The 18,543-nt window shown below is 40.5% G+C and overlaps 1 protein-coding gene across 1 annotated transcript; it reads right to left on the reverse strand.

Annotated features, from left to right (window-relative positions):
• Positions 1-8,528: 8,528 nt before the first annotated feature.
• On the reverse strand, positions 8,529-10,391 carry LOC141842880 (rop guanine nucleotide exchange factor 3-like). Its single transcript, XM_074730863.1, is given in 8 exon segments — positions 8,529-8,678; positions 8,749-8,838; positions 8,840-9,088; positions 9,153-9,440; positions 9,520-9,594; positions 9,669-9,823; positions 9,911-10,027; positions 10,109-10,391. Coding segments are annotated over 8 exon segments (1,407 nt in total).
• Between the last annotated feature and the right edge of the window lie 8,152 nt (positions 10,392-18,543).

Raw genomic sequence — 18,543 nt, forward strand, 5'->3', positions numbered from 1 at the left:
AGTTGATTTGGTTTGGAGGTGCAGAAAGAGAAACCGTAGAAAGATTTCCTTTGCATGCATGCATCCCTCGTTTACCTCTCGAAGTTTTCAGGAAGGAAAGGGAATTTCATCCGTCCGCGGATCAATTTTTCTCCAAAATCTGTCACCCCGAAATCGGGCGGAACGCGGACGGACGGACGAAAAACAAAAAAAAAATCTAGCCGATTTCTTCTCTTCTTCTCCTCTATCGCCGATTTCTTTCTCTCGACAAATCAAGCTCCCAGATTCTGATAGCCGGATCAGAGGAGGGAAGACACGGCCTCTGAAACTAGTAGCTTCTCGCAGCTATCGGACTCGGTCAGCAAGCAGATAGCAGTTGCGGCCTTCTCCTTGATCTTGACGGAGGTGGATGCGAGCAAGCGTATGAGAGCCGACACGTTGCTTCGCCCGAGAGCGGTTATCACGCTCCTCTCGTCCTCCCTCATCGCTTTCAGGTAGGGCGTCCACCGCCCGGTGCTTGGCCTCCGCGTTCCCAATCTGCAAGCTCGCGAGCAGCTCGCGCGTATTCTGTCGGAGTGAATAGAGCGCGCAGCATCGGTGGCGGCCGAATCGTCGAGCACACCAGTCTTCACCAGCAGCGCGCAGTCATCGAGCAGAAGATCTAGCTCACCGGAAACCGCGTCGAGGTCGCTCTGCATTTGGAGCTTCCCTGAGGCGGCGCCGCTGCGGCCGGCGAGGTCGAATGGCGCCGCGGAGGGCGAGCGTCACTGACTGGACCAGCTCCCTGCAAAGCGCTTTCCTGGAGAAGGAGGGAAGGCTGGAGAGGTCGGAGAGAGAAGGGGCGACGCGCTCTATCTTGGAGGCAATGGAGCCCCATCGCGCCGGGACAGTCCTCTATCTCTCGTCGCCTCCTGCGGAACGCAAATCCTCTGTTTACTCTTCCTGCGGCGATGGATTTCCTTTCTCTTCCCCAGGGATTTATTTTCCCTAGGGATTCCTTTCTTTTCTTCATCCGTTTCATGAAATAAGATTATAGAATGTTAATTCGAATATCAATAGAAATGGAAATTAATTTAGATTTATCTATGAATTAATTTATAGATTAATTAATTAATTAGTGGATTGATTGGTTAATTAAATATTAATTAATCATATCAATTAATTAATTGATAATATGAGTTGTCATATTAATGATAATTAATCAAATTAATGAATATATGGATTGTATTGATTAAAAGATACATGCATAGTTTTTTTTTTTACCTTAGAGAAAAAATTCTTCACCTTTTGTAAGTAATCTTTCGTCTTTATAAAAGAAATCTCATTTTTTCCATTCAAATAACTCAATTCTCAAATCGTAAAATTTCTTCCCAAGCTCTCTTCTCTCTCCTTTTTTAAGAGTTTCAAAGTTTCGAAAGTTCGCCAAAGTTTAAAATTTAAAGTGCTCTTATTTTGAGACGTAGGTCATATCTTGGGAGACGATTGTTGATAAATCATAAACACTTGGGCGGAGCAATATCGTCTTAAGGAAAGAAGGCATAGTCTTCATCTCAACCTTAATACTCTTATTCGTAGGGATAAGCTTGCCAAGGGGGTATGTCAATATCCGAAGGGATAATTTGATAGTCGATGAGATTAAGTGGGTAATGGCGATACCAAGAAGGATATGTCTATTACCTGAAAGGGTGTCTCGATATCCGAAAAGGTGTGTGGAGAGTATAAATGGGACAAGATCCATGTCGCCATATCGAACTCCACCGGTTCAAGTTGATGATTCATTATCGATCTGATTAATTGAACTCAATTGTTGGATCAACACCACTAATCCATCCAATACAATTCTAACAATCTTAAAATGATATTCGTGGTTATGGCGATCGTGAGGTCCCACTCCCACTAAAGAGAAATTATATAAATTCTCCGTAGCGATGACAATAAAAGATACTATATTATTTAAAGAAAATATACCTCATAAGGTTATTAAGCAATCTAAAAGATGTCCCTAGTACATCTGAAGGTGAGCCTTAAGCAATGAGAGAGTTATTCATAAGGAAGAAAAGAATTTTCCTATATAAGAAAGGATTGGATGATAAAACTATACCATGAGTATAGTGTAAAAATAATGGTCAAGGTTTTGTGAGGGTCATTAGGCTAAAATCACAAAGTTGAGGATGGTGAGTTTAAACTATCCAAAAAGCAGGCTAATGAAAGGTTTTAGATAGAAGCTCAAGCCCACTTGGTCAAAAGCTAAACTTGAGTCTAACTCAATAAGACCTAAGTGGAGGCCAAAATAGATGAATTAGTAGGATTGCATTACATGTGCTGCAATTGACCAAGAAATTGAGTCTAACTCCTATTATGTTGGAAGGACAAGTGATGCATACTTTTTGAGTTGAGTGTCCTTTTGAGGAGTAAATGCAATTTTGGTCAAGACTTCAATCAGATGACTATAGCTTTGGTTCGACAAGATTAGAACACCAAGGGATGTATACTTCTTGAGTCGAGTCTCTTGAAGAGTAAATGCAATTTTGGTCAACACTTCAATTAAACAGCTACAATTTTGGTTCGACTAGATTGGAAGACTAAGGGATGTATACTTCTTGAGTCGAGTATCTCTCGAAGAATAAATACAATCCTGGTCAGCACTTCAATCAGATGACTATAGCTTTAGCTCAACAACACTCCAATTAGATGACTGCAGCTTTGCTCGATGAGATTTGAAGATACCAAGAGATGTATATTTCTTGAGTCAAGTGTCTCTTGACGAGTAAATGCAATCCTGGTCAGTACTTCAATCAAACGATTGTAGCTCTAACTCGATGAAATTAGAAGGCCAAGTGATGTATATTTTCAAATACTTTTTTTAGAACAAGTGCAATCTTAGTTATCATCCTGATTAGGCAACTGCAATTTTAACTCGGTGAAATTAGAAAATTGGAGTTATGGAGAATTACTTTTAAGCAAGATTGAGACCCATGAAGTGTTTAAAAAATACTAGAAATGTGGTTAGAAAATTCAACTAAGCAAGATCATCTATGGTGATTGAGGGAGAGAATATAGGATATTGCTCAAGGAATATTTCTTGAGGAAGAACAACATTCAGTAATCAACTATATCCCATTCACCTCAATTTAACAATGTTGTGGCTAAACATTGAGGAGATGATAAAAGTTATGTTGATAAGTTTTGGGTTTATCTTGAAAATTATGGGGGAAGTTATCTTCTCGACCAACCAGATGCTCTAGTGAGATAGAAATGAAAATTTCTATAAGACATTGAAAGGTCATGAAGCTTCCAATGGAACTAATAAATGTGAGAGTATTTGGATAAAATATAAATATCTAAGTTGGGGGCTCAAAGAATTAATTGCATAAAATATATCGATATGTGCTAATATATATGATATATTATGGCATCTAAGAAGTTATGAGAAGGGCATTAGTGTAAATATTAAGTCTTAAAAAGACTTAATACTATTAAAGTTGTAGATTTCTAGTTGTGGAATTTTTATTAAATATGGAGAATTATGTGGATCTGTTAGTTAAAAAAGGCCTATCGAGAGATTAACTATACTGCATATCTAGGAGAATGAGTCTAAAACTCAATATTTGAATTGAGCAGTGGTAACCCAATTATATTGACGGGAGATCTCAAGATCATGGTTCAAAAGGGACAATTAAGCTACAAGATTCGAGACACCTAGGAGTAATTACTTCAACTCATTCCTGTAGACAAAAGGTGCAACTTGTAAAATAAGTAAAAAATGAGCAAAAATTCTTAATAATTCCTATATTTTACCACAAAGGTTATAAAAGGGTATTACAGAATACTTTTAATAGCAAATCACCTGTATAAGTGTGAAGACGGATTGTTTCAATGAAACACTTATGAATCCTAAATATTGTCTGAGCGCCAATGAGGGCTTCCATGATCTGAGTGATGCATCGTGGGGTGAGCCGGTGAATGGGACATCACAGTTTTGCCTCAAACATAAGCTATCCAAATTGAAATAACACATATAGGCACTCAACAAGTAGAATTTTCAACACATATCACAAAAGGCAAAGAGGGCGGAGGAATCTGGAATTGGCACAACAATAAATATACTAGCTGGAGGGGTTGCACAGGAGAACTATAAGATCCTAAGGGCGACGATCAATAGACTAGCGGAGGTAGAGTGATCTTTCTATCAACAGAAGGTGAAGTGTACATACTTGAAAAAAGTGATCGCTACACAAAGTCCTTCCATGACTTGGTGAAGCAGAACAACAAGCAGAACATGTTGTTAAACATCACAAAAGCATATGGTGAGCAAACCATAAGCTTTAAGGAAGTTGTGGATGAGTTTGTGTCCCACTTTGAGTAGCTACTTAGCATGTGCGCAGACTGCACCACATTGGATAGCGGTGCACAATAGGATGAAGCAGCTCTGTCCCATGAGCAGCAGCTTCTCCTAGTTGCCTTGATCACCACGATGGATACACACAACACTATTTGATATAGGCAATGATTGGGCACTAGGGTTGGATAGGTATGGTTCAAAATTCTTCAAGGTGACATGGACTATAGTCCACACAGATGTGTATGTTGCAATGTAGGAATTCTTTGTGTCGAGATGTCTCTTGAAGCAATGCAACTATACTCTACTGGTCTTAGTTCCAAAATCAGAGCATGCACTGTCTGTCACATACTATAGACTAATATTTTATTATACGATGATCTACAAAGTCATCTCTAAGGTGTGCAACTCAACTTTGCATGGTTTTGAGTGGAATTCTAGATTCTACATAGGTTGCCTATGTCAAAGATAGATCCATTGTGGAAAACATCCATCTTGCTCAAGAATTGTTGCGAAAATATGCACGGAAGCAGGTTTCACCAAGATGTGTGCTTAAAGTGGACCTACAAAAGACTTTTGATATGGTGGACTAGACCTTCTTGATAGCCGCCCTCCAACACTTCGGCTTCCCGCAATAATATGTGGCTTGGATTTAGGAGTGCATCACAACCGTATCTTTCTCTGTGGGCATCAACAACGCCATGCATGGATTCTTTAACGTCCGAAGGAGACTACGACAAGGTGATCCATTCTAACCATTTCTCTTTGGATTATCTTTGGAGGTGCTTTCACGATCACTCAAAGTGATATCAAGGCAGCCCACATTCCCCTACCATCTCATGTGCGGCGATGTGTGGATCAAGCACTTGGCATATGCCAATGACCTGCTCATCTTCGCTGAGGCTGACGAACCAACAGTGACCTTAGTGGTAGGCTGCATAGAGGAGTTTGGGAGCATATCCGGACTTCATCCGAACCTCCACAAGTCCAAACTCTACATTGTAGGGGTGAATGACTGGACCGCAGAGAGGCTAATGCAGATTATCAATTTTTAGTGTGGAACCTTTTTGTTCCACTATCTTAGCATAACTATTGAGATGAAGAAGCTCTACACTAGCAATTACTGTCCATTGACGGAGGCTATCATGAGAAAGCATGCTTCTTGGCCAAAGAAAACCTTATCATATGCTAGCAAACTTGAATTGGTGAAGATAGTGTTCCAAGGTATCGAATATTTTTGGATTTCTATCTTACCAATTCCATGTGCAATTATTGACAAGGTCTATGCCATATGCCGCTCCTTTGTATGTCCACCAAGCATCCGCCCATCTCTTAGGCTACCATGTGCTTGGCAAAGGAGGAAGAGGGATATAGACTATGCGATCTACGAGCATGGAACTCAGAATTATTGTCCAAATCTTTGTGGAACATCCAACGCAAGGACTCCCTTTGGGTTCGATGGGTTCATCACCAATACCTCCAGCGCATCGAGATGTGGGAGTGTCAAGCCAAGGCATCTGACAGTTCACTCATCAAGAAACTTATCTAGATCCATCAAGTTGTTCAACTGGGGACAGATTCTATCCAGGCTGAGATTGTGCAGATAGCGGAGGCACCTAATGCGGAAGCGGTGCAACCCAGACTGGTACGGAGAGCAGAGGCACCTAGTGTCAGGTGGTGCACAGAGCGGAGACACCCAGTGCGGAGGCAATGCAACCCAAGTTGGTGCGCAGAGTGGAGGCACCCAGTGTCATGCTGGTGCGTAGAGCGGAGACACCTAGTGTGGAAGCAGCAATACTTAGGTTGGTGTGGATAGCAGAAGCACCTAGTGTGGAGGTGGTGCAACCCAAGTTGGTACGCAGTGCGGAGGCACCCAGTGACAGCACGGGCTTACTGGACTCATGGTTTGCTCTATAACAACGGCATGGCATGGCTACCGCATATGATTTCTTCAAGCCACAGGGCAGCAAGAAGTCATGGGCAGTAGTTAAATGGAGGTCGTACATCATACTGAAACATCAATTCATCATGTGGTTGCTTGCAAATGGCAGGACAAGAACCAAGGATAGATTGGTGTATGAAGACTGCAAGATATGCCCACTGTGCTAGCAGGAGGACGAGACGGCGGAGCACCTTTTCTTCACCTGCTCCACAATTATATCTCTACGGGATAAGGTCCGAAGTGGGCTACACATAGGCCACAAATTTTGGACATCAGAAGATATGTTGGACCTCTTCAAGCAGTTCAGTGGAGGTAGCATGCTCAACAAAGTCTGACACTTGGATATCACATGCTTGATCTACTTGATTTAGCAGACTCGCAACTGATGTTAATACAAGAGTGGGGTCTCAAGCATTGAGAGGATGTTTATGAAGGTTCAAATGCATGTCTTTAGATTTTTGAGTGCTTCCTGTGAGATCATGATTTTCTTAATACAATTTACTATTATCCAAAAATATATATATAAGCAATGAGCAAATGCAAGTGACGTGAGCAACAAAGTTTATTCATGACCCTCCCTCTAGCCTCTCTTTACGATTCAACACTAAAGAGTGACACATCGTCGCAGACTCGAACATTGATGTTAATACGAAGAGGGGGTCTCAAGCATTGAGAGGATGTTTATGAAGATTCACATGCATGTCTTTAGATTTTTGAGTGCTTCCTATGTGAGATCATGATTTTCTTAATACAATTTACTATTATCCAAAAATATATATATAAGCAATGAGCAAATGCAAGTGACGTGAGCAACAGAGTTTATTCATGACCCTCCCTCTAGCTTCACTTTACGATTCAACACTGACGAGTGACACATCGTCGCTCAATTCCTTTTTATAAAAAGAGATCAAATTAACTAAGAAGGTGATCTATTGAATCATTAACCATGTGTAAACATTTGAAAAATCAAATTATCACTTAGACAACATAGTTGGAATTCCATCATTTATCTTTAACTTTGTAACATTTCATGTATTTAAATTTAACAAATTTAAAGCAGAAATCCATAGCACTCATTTCAACAAAAGATAGAATTTGCTACTCCAGCATTTTCACACATTGGTCAGTCACGATTATTTGTGAGAAGGTAAATCGAGAAGCTATAGTTGGCTATACGGAAAAGGGTATTACTCGACTTCATCGAGATTCGAACCCTTGTCCTCTTCTGCAACTCTGCTCCTCGTAACTAACTCAACTATGCCCTAACAGAACTCAATCATACTTTAACATATAGTTTCCAAATATGAATCATATGCTTGTACCATTGGATCAATTAGACAAATAGGTCTGCCTTGTAATGGAATTTGAGATGTGGATCATGCCCAAACTAAAACAAAACAGACGAATAGGTCATCAGCAGCCTAGCCTCTATAATAAAAGAAGCACAAACTAAAACCAATCTTCTTTGCCCAATAGCAAAGGACCATCTTCTCTTCAACAAAAGGTGGAATCCATCACACGGTCTCATCAACAAAATGTGAAATTCGTTGTACGCTCAATCCCACAATCATATATGAGGAGGTAAATCAAGAAGTTACAGTTGGCCACAATGGAGGGAGAGTATTTATTCGACCCTTGTCCACCTTCGTGATCAACTCAATTATAGCTACGTCGAGATTCGATTTTTATCAACTTCAACAGTCTGTCCGTCGTAATCAACTCAACTATATCCTGAAAGCAAAGACCATCTATCTCTCATTGCTTAAGTATATGGTTATTAATGATGCAGGATCCGTAAATTGATCATCTTGTGCTTTAAAAGCAAAACAAAGGTCTATTATCATCACCCTCTTCTAAATGCTTTTTATGTCCTATCGAAAAACTAAGAGAGTTACTCTTACATGATCTTGATGTGTGATTCATGTTTGCTGTATTCCATTAGCATGTACACATTTAAATTTTTATCAAGAAAAAGGGAAGAATTTTGACCTTTTATCCTTTTGTAACTTGTGTTGCAGGAGATGTGAAAACCAGCGAGTTGCTACATAAGAGAGATGTACAGTACGTAGTGAACTTTTTCCCTACTTGAATACTGAAACTGGAGCTAGTTACGACATACAAAGCTTCAGAAACGTACCTACAACACTCGAGCAAGTGTGTTCTAGTTTGGCAGACGCCTTCTATCCATACAAATTACAGGTTTTTAAGGTCCATAGAATCCTTTACTTACTGTGGTTAGTTCAACATCGATCTATTGAAGTTAATTCCTTATCGCACAGAGCTTTGTTCTTGCCTCGCTCTCCAACGCTTTCTTACAGATGCGTGCACGAAAAGGACGTCCTCGATCCACGCAACAATGTTGAATGCCAAACTTTCCAAAACCCTCGAGTAACTCTCAAGAATCGCCTGCCCAACATCCTGATAAAAACGCAGCAGTCGCTCTGATTATGAAACCAAACATCTACAGACAGAAACCAATCGATCTTACCTTGTTATGCTGAATCTTGCAAGTATCAAGCGTTGTCTGTGATAAGTCAGGATATCTCTGCTTGAGACACAGCAAGAGAGTCTGGGCTCTGAGATGCAAGTATCTGATTCTTATTTTCATCAGCCACCAGATCTTTAACCATGTCCCAAGAAGATCTGGAAGTGTGCAGGTTTGCCTTGCGTAACCACACATGCATCGAGGCCTCCACGCGATCTGCGAGCTGGAGGGCGTCGTGCTCCGACGACATGTTGAGGTTATCGAGAAGAAGATCGGGAGAGAAATTCTCAGTCGTCGTCGACATGCAACGGTATATCGCATCTCCCACGCCTACTCGACCATTCTGCAAACATTGATGCGATCTAAGATGAAATTAAAGTAAAGCTTGCGAGATTCGGCTAGCTCACCTTTGGAAGTGCTGCCGTGTATGACTCCGGGACTTCCATCTCAGAGAGGATGCTGTTGTTGATCGCCATGGCGGCTTTGTGAATCTGATTCGCGCATTCGCGCCTTTTATGCAGCTCCTTGAGAGCTCTCTCGGAGAGGCCGATGTCCGGAACGCACGGCACAGGCAGCCACCATTTTTCACCTTTCCGTTGAACTATCCGGCGAAAGGACTTCGAGGGGGTGCTCAGTGATTGCTTGTCGTCTTCCACGTACCAGAATTCTGTTTTCTGAAAACTGTCAAGAATATCCTGCATAATAATTGTTCATAAGAATCAACAAGCTATCGAAATCTAGGATGTAGCGATGCGTGATGTTCCTCGAAGTTACCACGAGCATGAGGTCTAGCTTTTCGAGCGCCGGGAGGTTCAAGCAAATATCTGATCTTGGTCTTGTCGCCATGATCTGAGAACAGTAACAACGATAAGAGATCGAGCAAGTCAAGTTCTTAGATTTTATGAGAATGAATTAATCCTCACATCAAGGGTGGTTCCGTCGGGCAATGTTTGTGAAGAAGGGGAAAATTCAACTATGTAATCACAGACTGAGACAAGGCAATCCATCTCTCGCCTCCACATGCTCTTCTTCTCAGCTGGAAGAGGCTCTAGTTTGTAGCAGTGACCAAATACCGTAGCTGTTCTTCGATCAAGAAACAAAAATTACGACACTCGAGACGAGAAAAGAGAGTAGAGAAGAAAGTCTGTGAATTTGTCATAGTTACCATAGAGGTTTGTGATGGCATTTGAGAGTGCTACAGCTGAGCAAACTCCTTTTCCACCTCCGGACATGTCTTCGCCCAGCAAAAGCTTGGAGAACTTCTCTTTCATCATCTCGATCTCTGCTGGAACGCATCGTGGATTAGTGCAATTAATGTTTCGTATTGATTTGTTGTTGTTCTTCGCAATGGAAAATACATTACCTGAAAATACGTCGACGTTCTTCTTCATTCCTAGCTTCTTCGCAGAAGGTGATGCTCGTCTTACGAGCTTAGCGATCGGAGAAGCAACAGGAGGATCGAATGTGCTGCCATTATCATCGGTGAGCTCGGAGTAGGATGAGGCAGAGGATATTGTTCGACTGTAGTCGATCGAATCAGCTCCAGGTGTAGAACAGTCTATGTCCGTGTTTGATCTCGTCAATCGATCAGAGGAGGCGTGGGAGTCCAACTCCGAGTTATCATCAGGAACTGGAAAGGAATCCATGGAGTTTACTGGAGAAAGTCACACATAACCTGAAATCAAATCAACACTAGTATCGAATTATTATCTTGATGAATCAGAGGAGGTAGAAGAAAGAAGCATGTTAGAAGAAATCACACATACACAATCACGCTGCTGCTGCTTTTCAGGACACCTAAAAGAAAAGAAAAAGAACAGAAAAGGAGTTTTCAAATTACCTTTTTTTGGCTATTTGAAATCTTGAATCCTGTGCTTGGCGAACAGTTTGAAGCCCTTCCCTCCCATCGATCGAGACTGGTCCCTTGGCGGATTAAAGAGACTCGAAGGAGACACTGGATTCAAATCATACAGAGGAGAGGATGACAGACTAGACTAGTGACTTTTGGACAGGGTGGTGTGATAATATAGGAGCTTCAACTGAATTAATAAGAACTAATCCTCAAGAAACAAGAACTACGTACTTCTGGAACAAAGTCAACGAAGCCCGGAGCATGACTGAGTTAGTTAGTGTGAGACAGACTTGTTGAAATGGACAAAGATCGAATCTCGACAAAGCTGAGGTAATGCTCTCTCCCGTAGTGACCAATTATAGTTTTCCAATTTACCTCCTCACAGATGGTCGTAGATTTATCGTATGAAGCTGCTGGAGTGACGGATTCCACCTAGGAGCTTCAACTGAGTTAATAAGAACTAATCCTCAAGAAACAAGAACTACGTACTTCTGGAGCAAAGTCAACGAAACTTGAGGCATGACTGAGTTAGTTAGTGCAGGGACAGATTTGCTGAAGTGAACAAAGATTGAATCTCGACAAAGCTGAGGTAATGCTCCTCTCCTGTAGTGATCAATTATAGTTTTCCAATTTATCTCCTCACAGATGGTCTTGGGCTGATCGTATAGAGCCGCTGGAGTGACGGATTCCACCTAGAAGCTTCAACTGAGTTAATAAGAACTAATCCTCAAGAAACAAGAACTACGTACTTCTGGAGCAAAGTCAACGAAGCCCCGGGGCATGACTGAGTTAGTGTGGAGCAGACTTGCTGAAGTAGACAAAGATCGAATCTCGACAAAGCTGAGGCAATGACCTCCCCGTAGTAGCCAATTATAATTTTTCAATTCACCTCCTCACAGATAGTCGTGGGCTAACCGTGAGGAGCCCTGGGATAGCAGATTCCATCTTTTACTGAAGTGGAACAAAGTCAACGAAGAAATTTTTAGCAAATTTAAAGTCAACGACCTTTTTTAAGAGCATAATTAGAACATCATTGGAGTAGTGGCGAAAGTGTGGTTTCCCATGATCTTCTCATCTCTTATTCTAATATGAGCTTGGCTGGTAGATAATGTACATGGCGAGCACTCGGGCACATCGAGCAAATAGTAAAATTCGCATAACAACATTTGTTTATTTATCATAATAATGCTTGCTTCCGATTGTCAATGCTTTTTATAAGTCGTATATGAAATTATATTGTTTGACTTTGGCTTAGGTTTATAGGACAATTATACTATTTTTCTCTATTAGCGATTGTAATAATTTAGTTGATCACTTTGAACCAAAAGTTCAACTCGTGATTATTCTTTCAAAAATTCATTTCCAACATTAGTTTGGTTTGTACTCTTTGGTATGGTGAACATAAAATTCCTCTTTGAAGGAAGGAGACCCACCCTCTTGGATGAATACTTACGTTTTGTTTGGATAAGGTGAGAGAAGATTCATTAAAATATTTGGATAAGGGGAGGGAAGGAAGGGAAGGGAGGGGGGGGGGGGGAATAAAATATTTATGTTCTATTTGTTTGGAAGGGATGGAAGGTTCATTAACGTAACATGTACTATCTTATTTGGGAGGGAAGGAAGAGAAATGAAAATTAAATATATAAAGTTACAAAAATATCCTCACTTTTTGAAAAAGACAAGATGGATGGGAAATTATAAAATTCTATCAATATTGCATGTAAAAATTGAGATATAGAAGGCCCTAAAATAGACAATGCATACTCTTTGAATAAGTCTCTATCCTTGGAGAAGGAGAAGAAGAAGATTAGAGTTATTTGTCTCTGTCCTTTTGAGTTTAATCCTCGAAAAGATTTGAGGCGAGAGCCGATGCCAACGTCCTGGAGTGCGAGCGGTTGAATACTAGACGGTGACGACGTGCGTTGTGTGAGAAGCGACAGTGCAAATACGAGATATTTAAATAGATGAGTTAATTTAAGAATTAATATTTTAAAATATGAATAAAATTGAAATAAAATATTTTAGACTTCTCCTTTCCCTTCGTTACATCCCAAATTAGAGTGTAAGAAATTCTAACAATTCATGAGCATGGAAGGATAAAACTTACCCTTCTCCCTCCTTCCCCTTCTTAACTCATTATATCCCAAACAAGGGTCAAAATTCTCCTGCTCCTTCTTTATCCTCTTCTTCCCTTCTCTCACCTTCTTCCAAACAAAGCGTTAGTGTACTTTATGCCCTATGGGAAAGACGAATTTTCTCTTGACTTATTGTCCTAGTGTTTGAGTTCTTTAGAGGGTTGGCATTTAATTCACAACATATTTTCAAATATGGGGGCTTGTTTCACTTTAGATGCATGGTCAAATATTAGCAATCACGTACCCCAATTTTTATACAGAAACACTAGTAACCTCTGTAGGGATCTGCATGCTTCTAAAAATAATTTTAGCCGCATATAACGCAGCGGAAAATGGATCCCTCCAGAAGATCCATGCGAAATCATATTCGTTTTACTGATTCTATCTACTGGAATCGAGGTTACCTTCGATACGAGCCCTTCGCAATCCCGACAGCAACTCTTGCCTTCAAAGGTTGATGGATCTCAGCACGATCAGTGTGTTTGCGCCTCCACGGTATCCACACGAACACTGAGATGGAGAGGAACTAGATCGTGGTGCTAGCCACAATACTAGGTTCGGCCAAGGTAGAAGAGAAGAGGAAGAAGACCAATAGTCCTTCTCTCAAGAGTCTCTCATCCATTTTTATATCCAATCGTGGAATATGAAGGGTTTTTGGCTCTTGGGATTCCATGGAATTAATACCTTTAATAATCTCATGCATGCCATACATGATGATCATGCAACCCTCTTAATGATGCTCATGCAACCCTCTTAATGATGAGGGAATTAATACCCTATTAATCTCATGTATGATGATCATGTAACCCTCTTAATGGATTCGATTTGACTTGAGTACAACTCGAGTCTCACTCAATCCGAATTGGCACTAAGGGCTGACACTAACAACCTCGATGCTCATAGTGTTTTCAAGAGAGAAGTAGAAACCACAAAATCTATCAAAAATTATAAATCCTTTTTCTCTGTAATCCCTCTGGTCCGATATCAAAGGATGGGTTGATCGGGACAAGTTAATAGTTGTTGGAGCGGACTTTGACTATTTGTTTTCCTAAATCAGCTTCTACGGGTCGACTTTCGTTGAGTTGATTTATGATGAGTTGGGCCTCCGGTGAGTCAACCTTTAGTGAGTTTGCTTTTGGTGAGTTGACCTCTGGTGAGTCAGCTTTTGGCGGGTTAATTTTCGATGAGTCAACCTCTAACAAGTCGGCTTTAGGCGATATAATTTCTGACGAGTTAGGTTTCTAGCGAGTCAACCTCTGGTGAGTCGGCTTTTGACGAGTCAATTCTAAGAGGTCGGGCTTTACTAAGATGGATTAACATGAGATTAGAAGAGAGCCAAGGTGCACTTTGGTGTGACTCCTTTGACGCTCAAGTTAGTTCTGGAGTAATGGAGAAAAATAAAGTAGAAAGTAGAAAAAAATGATAGAATATATTGTAGAACCTCCATTTTCTTGTTGATACTATCTCCTTATATAGGGTAGGAAAAGAGCGAGCGCATAGGAATCTTAATGGGCACTCCTTTATAATAGTCGCGTCTCTCTTTCCTATAATTGCCACGCCTCATTACTACTAATGACGGTGTCATTACTTGCTCTTAAAACTGACGCCTCTTTCTCCTGTGGCGTGATAATGATCGTTTTATCATGCTATGATATCAAACAATATTACAAAAACCTCACTATACTAATATAGCATAGGGAATGGTCTGGATCATCTCTCGTAAGGAATGTAACTGATACATGATACATTTTAGGATCAAATTATTATTGATTTTGGAATTGGGTTTTAAGCTGCTAAACCTAAGGATAATAAGAGAAACTAATGCCATTAACAAAAATGGAAATTCGCTAAACTACAACATAAAAATTTATGAAAAATGCAAGAACAGTAATCAAAACGAATCTAACCTACTGCATCGAATAAAAAATCAGAGAAACCTCGCACCGTGATCGTAACACTCGAGACAAGATACTTCAAGATCTACAAAAATAAGTCATAAAGTTATCCCAACGTCTAGTGGCACAAGATTGTAAAAGTCAGCTCTCAGATCCAATGGATCGTCGTCGTGGTCGTGATCATGGTCGTGACAGGTAGATTCTGGCTGAGGAAGTCTCGCATCGTGATCATAGCACTCGAAACGAGATACTTCAAGATCTATAGAGACAAGTCACAAAATTATTCCAGCGTCTAGTAGCGCAAAATCGTAAAGGTCATAAGTTCCTTTATTCTCTGTTGAAAAATCATTAATTTCTAATCAATGAGAGATGTCGAAACACAAGTTTGATTTTGAGAGATACCAGATCAACCACCTCGCCACCTACAACTTCAAGAAAATGTCAGCTCCGCAACACCTCTATGTTCCCTCCTTCCTCCTACGACAACGAAAACAACCATGAAGATGCAGACCTCAACAACATCGAGTATGATCAGTTATACTCTCTCGATCGTCTAATCATAGGAGGTAGCGAAGATGACGACAAGATCAAAATATTTGGTGATCCAATTTATGATGATGCCAATGAAGAGGAGATAGACCTAGATGAAGCGTTGATCGAAGACTAAAAACCCACTTTGTCCGATGACAATCAGAAACCCGGTTTATCTATCGACAAAGCCTCAGTCTCCATCATCTCACCTTGCATTGACTCGACGTCCCAATTTATTCATCATGATGAAGATGAGACTGAATCAACTGGTGAGCCAATATATGACGAGGATGAAGTTGTCGATGAAATAGTTGGTGATCCAATTCTTTATCTTGGTCTCGATGTTGGCGGGTTGCTCAATCAAGCCCTTGCCAATGCTTCTAGAAGCGTCGACGCTTCTACTGCACAGGAGGCTTCTCTTTCAAAAAAAACACCAAGCTTTGTCCAGAATTTTATGGACCATTCAAATGATTTAGCTGTTGGTACAAGAAGCACTAGATCTTACCCTAGAATTTTGATGTTTGACAATATACCTAGGTCTGATCATTTGACCAAGGGTTGATCCAAACAGGACCTAATGTTTGGATGTGAGTGAAGTCTAATAAGGTCAGTTTGACCAGATGAGTAGCGAGAAGTCCTAGTCGGTTAGACTAGGCAAGTGGAAGTCCTGATCTGGAAGATTGGGTAAGGAAGTTCTGGTGAGTGAAGTTAGGCAAAGAAAAGTCCTAGTTGTAGGCTAGGTAAAGGCAAGTCCTGATTTGGAGGATCAGGCAGAAGTCTTAGCAAGGTCAAGTGTCCTAATTTATTCATCATGATAAAGACGAGACCAAGTCAACTGGTGAACTAATATACGACGAGGATGAAGTTGTTGATGAAATAGTTGGTAATCTAATTATTTATCTCAGTGCTGATATTGGCGGGTTGCTCAATCAAGTCCTTGCCAATGCTTCTAGATGTGTCAATGCTTCCACTGTACAGGAGACTTCTCCATCAAAGAAAACACCAAGCCTTATCCAAAACTTTATTGACCATTCAAATAATTTAACTTGAACAGGCATGATGCAACAACAAATAGATTTATTCAAGGACATAGAAAATATAGATATATTTCAGTTGTATTAGAAGGACATGAGCAGATGCAAACAGAGGCTTCAACTAATGGAACCAAAGAAATAACAGATGATTGTGATTTGAATGAAGACATTCTCGTGGATGAAGGAAAACAAGGGAAGTCAGCTAGCTCTTCAATAATATCCCCCTCTTCAGTACATATATCTTGTCAATCTTTTTTCTCAAACTCCATGTCAACTAATTTGTCAACTTCAATTACTATAGTTGCTCTAATTTCTTTTTTGAGATCCTGCAGAAGGATCTTGGAAGGAAGAGCTCTGAGCCTCGATCGTTGTGTTACTTGGGAGGTGGGTAGCGGCTCGTTGAATCTGCTAGGCCCAGCTCTAATAATCATTAGGAAGGTGACGATGGTAAAGATGGTGATGAGCGCTATGACTGCATGCGCAGTGGTGGTGCTCATTATGTGTCACCATATGTGAAGTTCGAGCTTGTGGTTGTGGGTCATTGCAGTAATCAAGGAGCTAGAGGTATAGTGTAAGCAGGAATTCCAACAAGTCTGAAGGGCTTGTTGGCAAAACTTCTCCCGAGTGGAGTAGGTAAGGGTGCATTCCCGGAGTGAAATAGTAGGCGTCAAACTAATCCAAAATTTTGGTAGAAATCCAAAATTAAACCCATAGGGTAATGTTTAGGTCGCTTGCATGTTTGTATGCTTGTCTTGCAAGAACCAGGAGCTGGAAGCAAGATGGAGAAAGCATAAGTGAAGCAAATAGAGGCAGCTGAATCATGTCCGAGGTCAACTCAGGTCAAATCTGAGTCAACTGATTCCAGGCGATCGGAATGATTCCAAGCGACCGGAATGAATGTTCTAGGTAATCAGAATATAAGATTCAGCCCGGATAAGATTGAGAAGATCGGATCAGATCATATTCTATTCAGTCGCCCGGATAAGGATTCCAATCGACCAGAATGGGCTATAAAAGGAGATGAACATGAACAACAAGCGATATCAAATACAAGCAATCCTCCCCTTCTAGTGGTGATTCTGAACGTGAACGAGGTCAAACTCTTACAACCGAGGAAGATCTAGGAGGAGTGCGTGGTGCTCAGGGCTTCTAGATCTGCGACTCAAGTGTTTGGTTAAATTTTTTACTGTCTTACTTTCTGTTCTTATTTGTTATTCTTTATTGGACTGTAAGACAGGTTTCTCTGCCTCCGAACAAACGTTCGGAAAGGAGACCACTAGTGGACAAGCGCCTCCCGTACATAGGTTTTGGATGTAGTAACCCTAGAGGGTTAGGAACCAAGTAAAAATCTACGTGTTCCTGCATTGTTTATCTAATTTCACTACTTAATTTTTCTGATAGAACGAATGGACGAAAAAGTAACTACCGCACTATTTACCCCCCATCTAACGTACATCACGATCCTACATTAGCTTCAATAGACATGATGTAGCAGCAAATAGATTTATGCAACAGATCTATGCAAGGACTTAGAAAATACAGATACTTCAATTGTATTAGAAGGACATGAGCAAATACAAATAGAGGTTTCAACTAATGGAACCAAAGAAATATCAGATAATTATGATTTGAATGAAGGCATTCTCGTGGAAGAAGAAAAACAAGGGAAACCAACTAGCTTTTCAATAATATCTCCCTCTTTAGTACATATATATGTCTTGCCAATCTTTTTTCTCAAACTCCATGTCAACTAATTTGTCAGCTTCAATTACTATAGCTGCTCTAATTTCTTTTTTGATATCCTGTGTAAGGATTTTGGAAGGCGGAGCTCCGAGCCTCAGTCGTTGTGTTACTTGGGATGTGGGTAGCAGCTTGTTGGATCCGTTAGGCCCGGCTCTAGTAATCATAGGGAAGGTGGCGGTGACAAAGACGGTGGTAAGTGCTATGACTACATGCACGATGGCGGTGCTTGTTGTGCGTCACCATATGCGGAGTTCAAACTTATGCTCGCGGGTCATTATAGTGATCAAGGAGTTAGAGGAGCAAGCCACTTTGCCTATCTAAAAGTTGCGACAAGTAGCATACGCGATGACAAGAGAGATGACGGTTGATTCTACAGAATTGAAGTCAGAGGATCTCCCTCCTGGATGACCACTTGACATTATTCTAAATTCGAGGACGAGTTCTTTCAACTTGGGGCGACTGATGCAGGAGGATTCAAAAATTTTTATTACTAATTTTAATAATTTTTAAAATTTAGAGTAGTTTTGAAATTTTTTATTTTTATTTTTAGAATTTTTAAGTCTGTTTAGGATTTTTAGGATTTCAAATCCGTTAAAAAAATTTTTTTT

The sequence above is a fragment of the Curcuma longa genome, chromosome 12 (genome assembly GCF_044706935.1).
Source record: "Curcuma longa cultivar G26 ecotype Majalengka, Jawa Barat chromosome 12, ITB_CL_G26_1.1, whole genome shotgun sequence".
NCBI lineage: Eukaryota > Viridiplantae > Streptophyta > Magnoliopsida > Zingiberales > Zingiberaceae > Curcuma > Curcuma longa.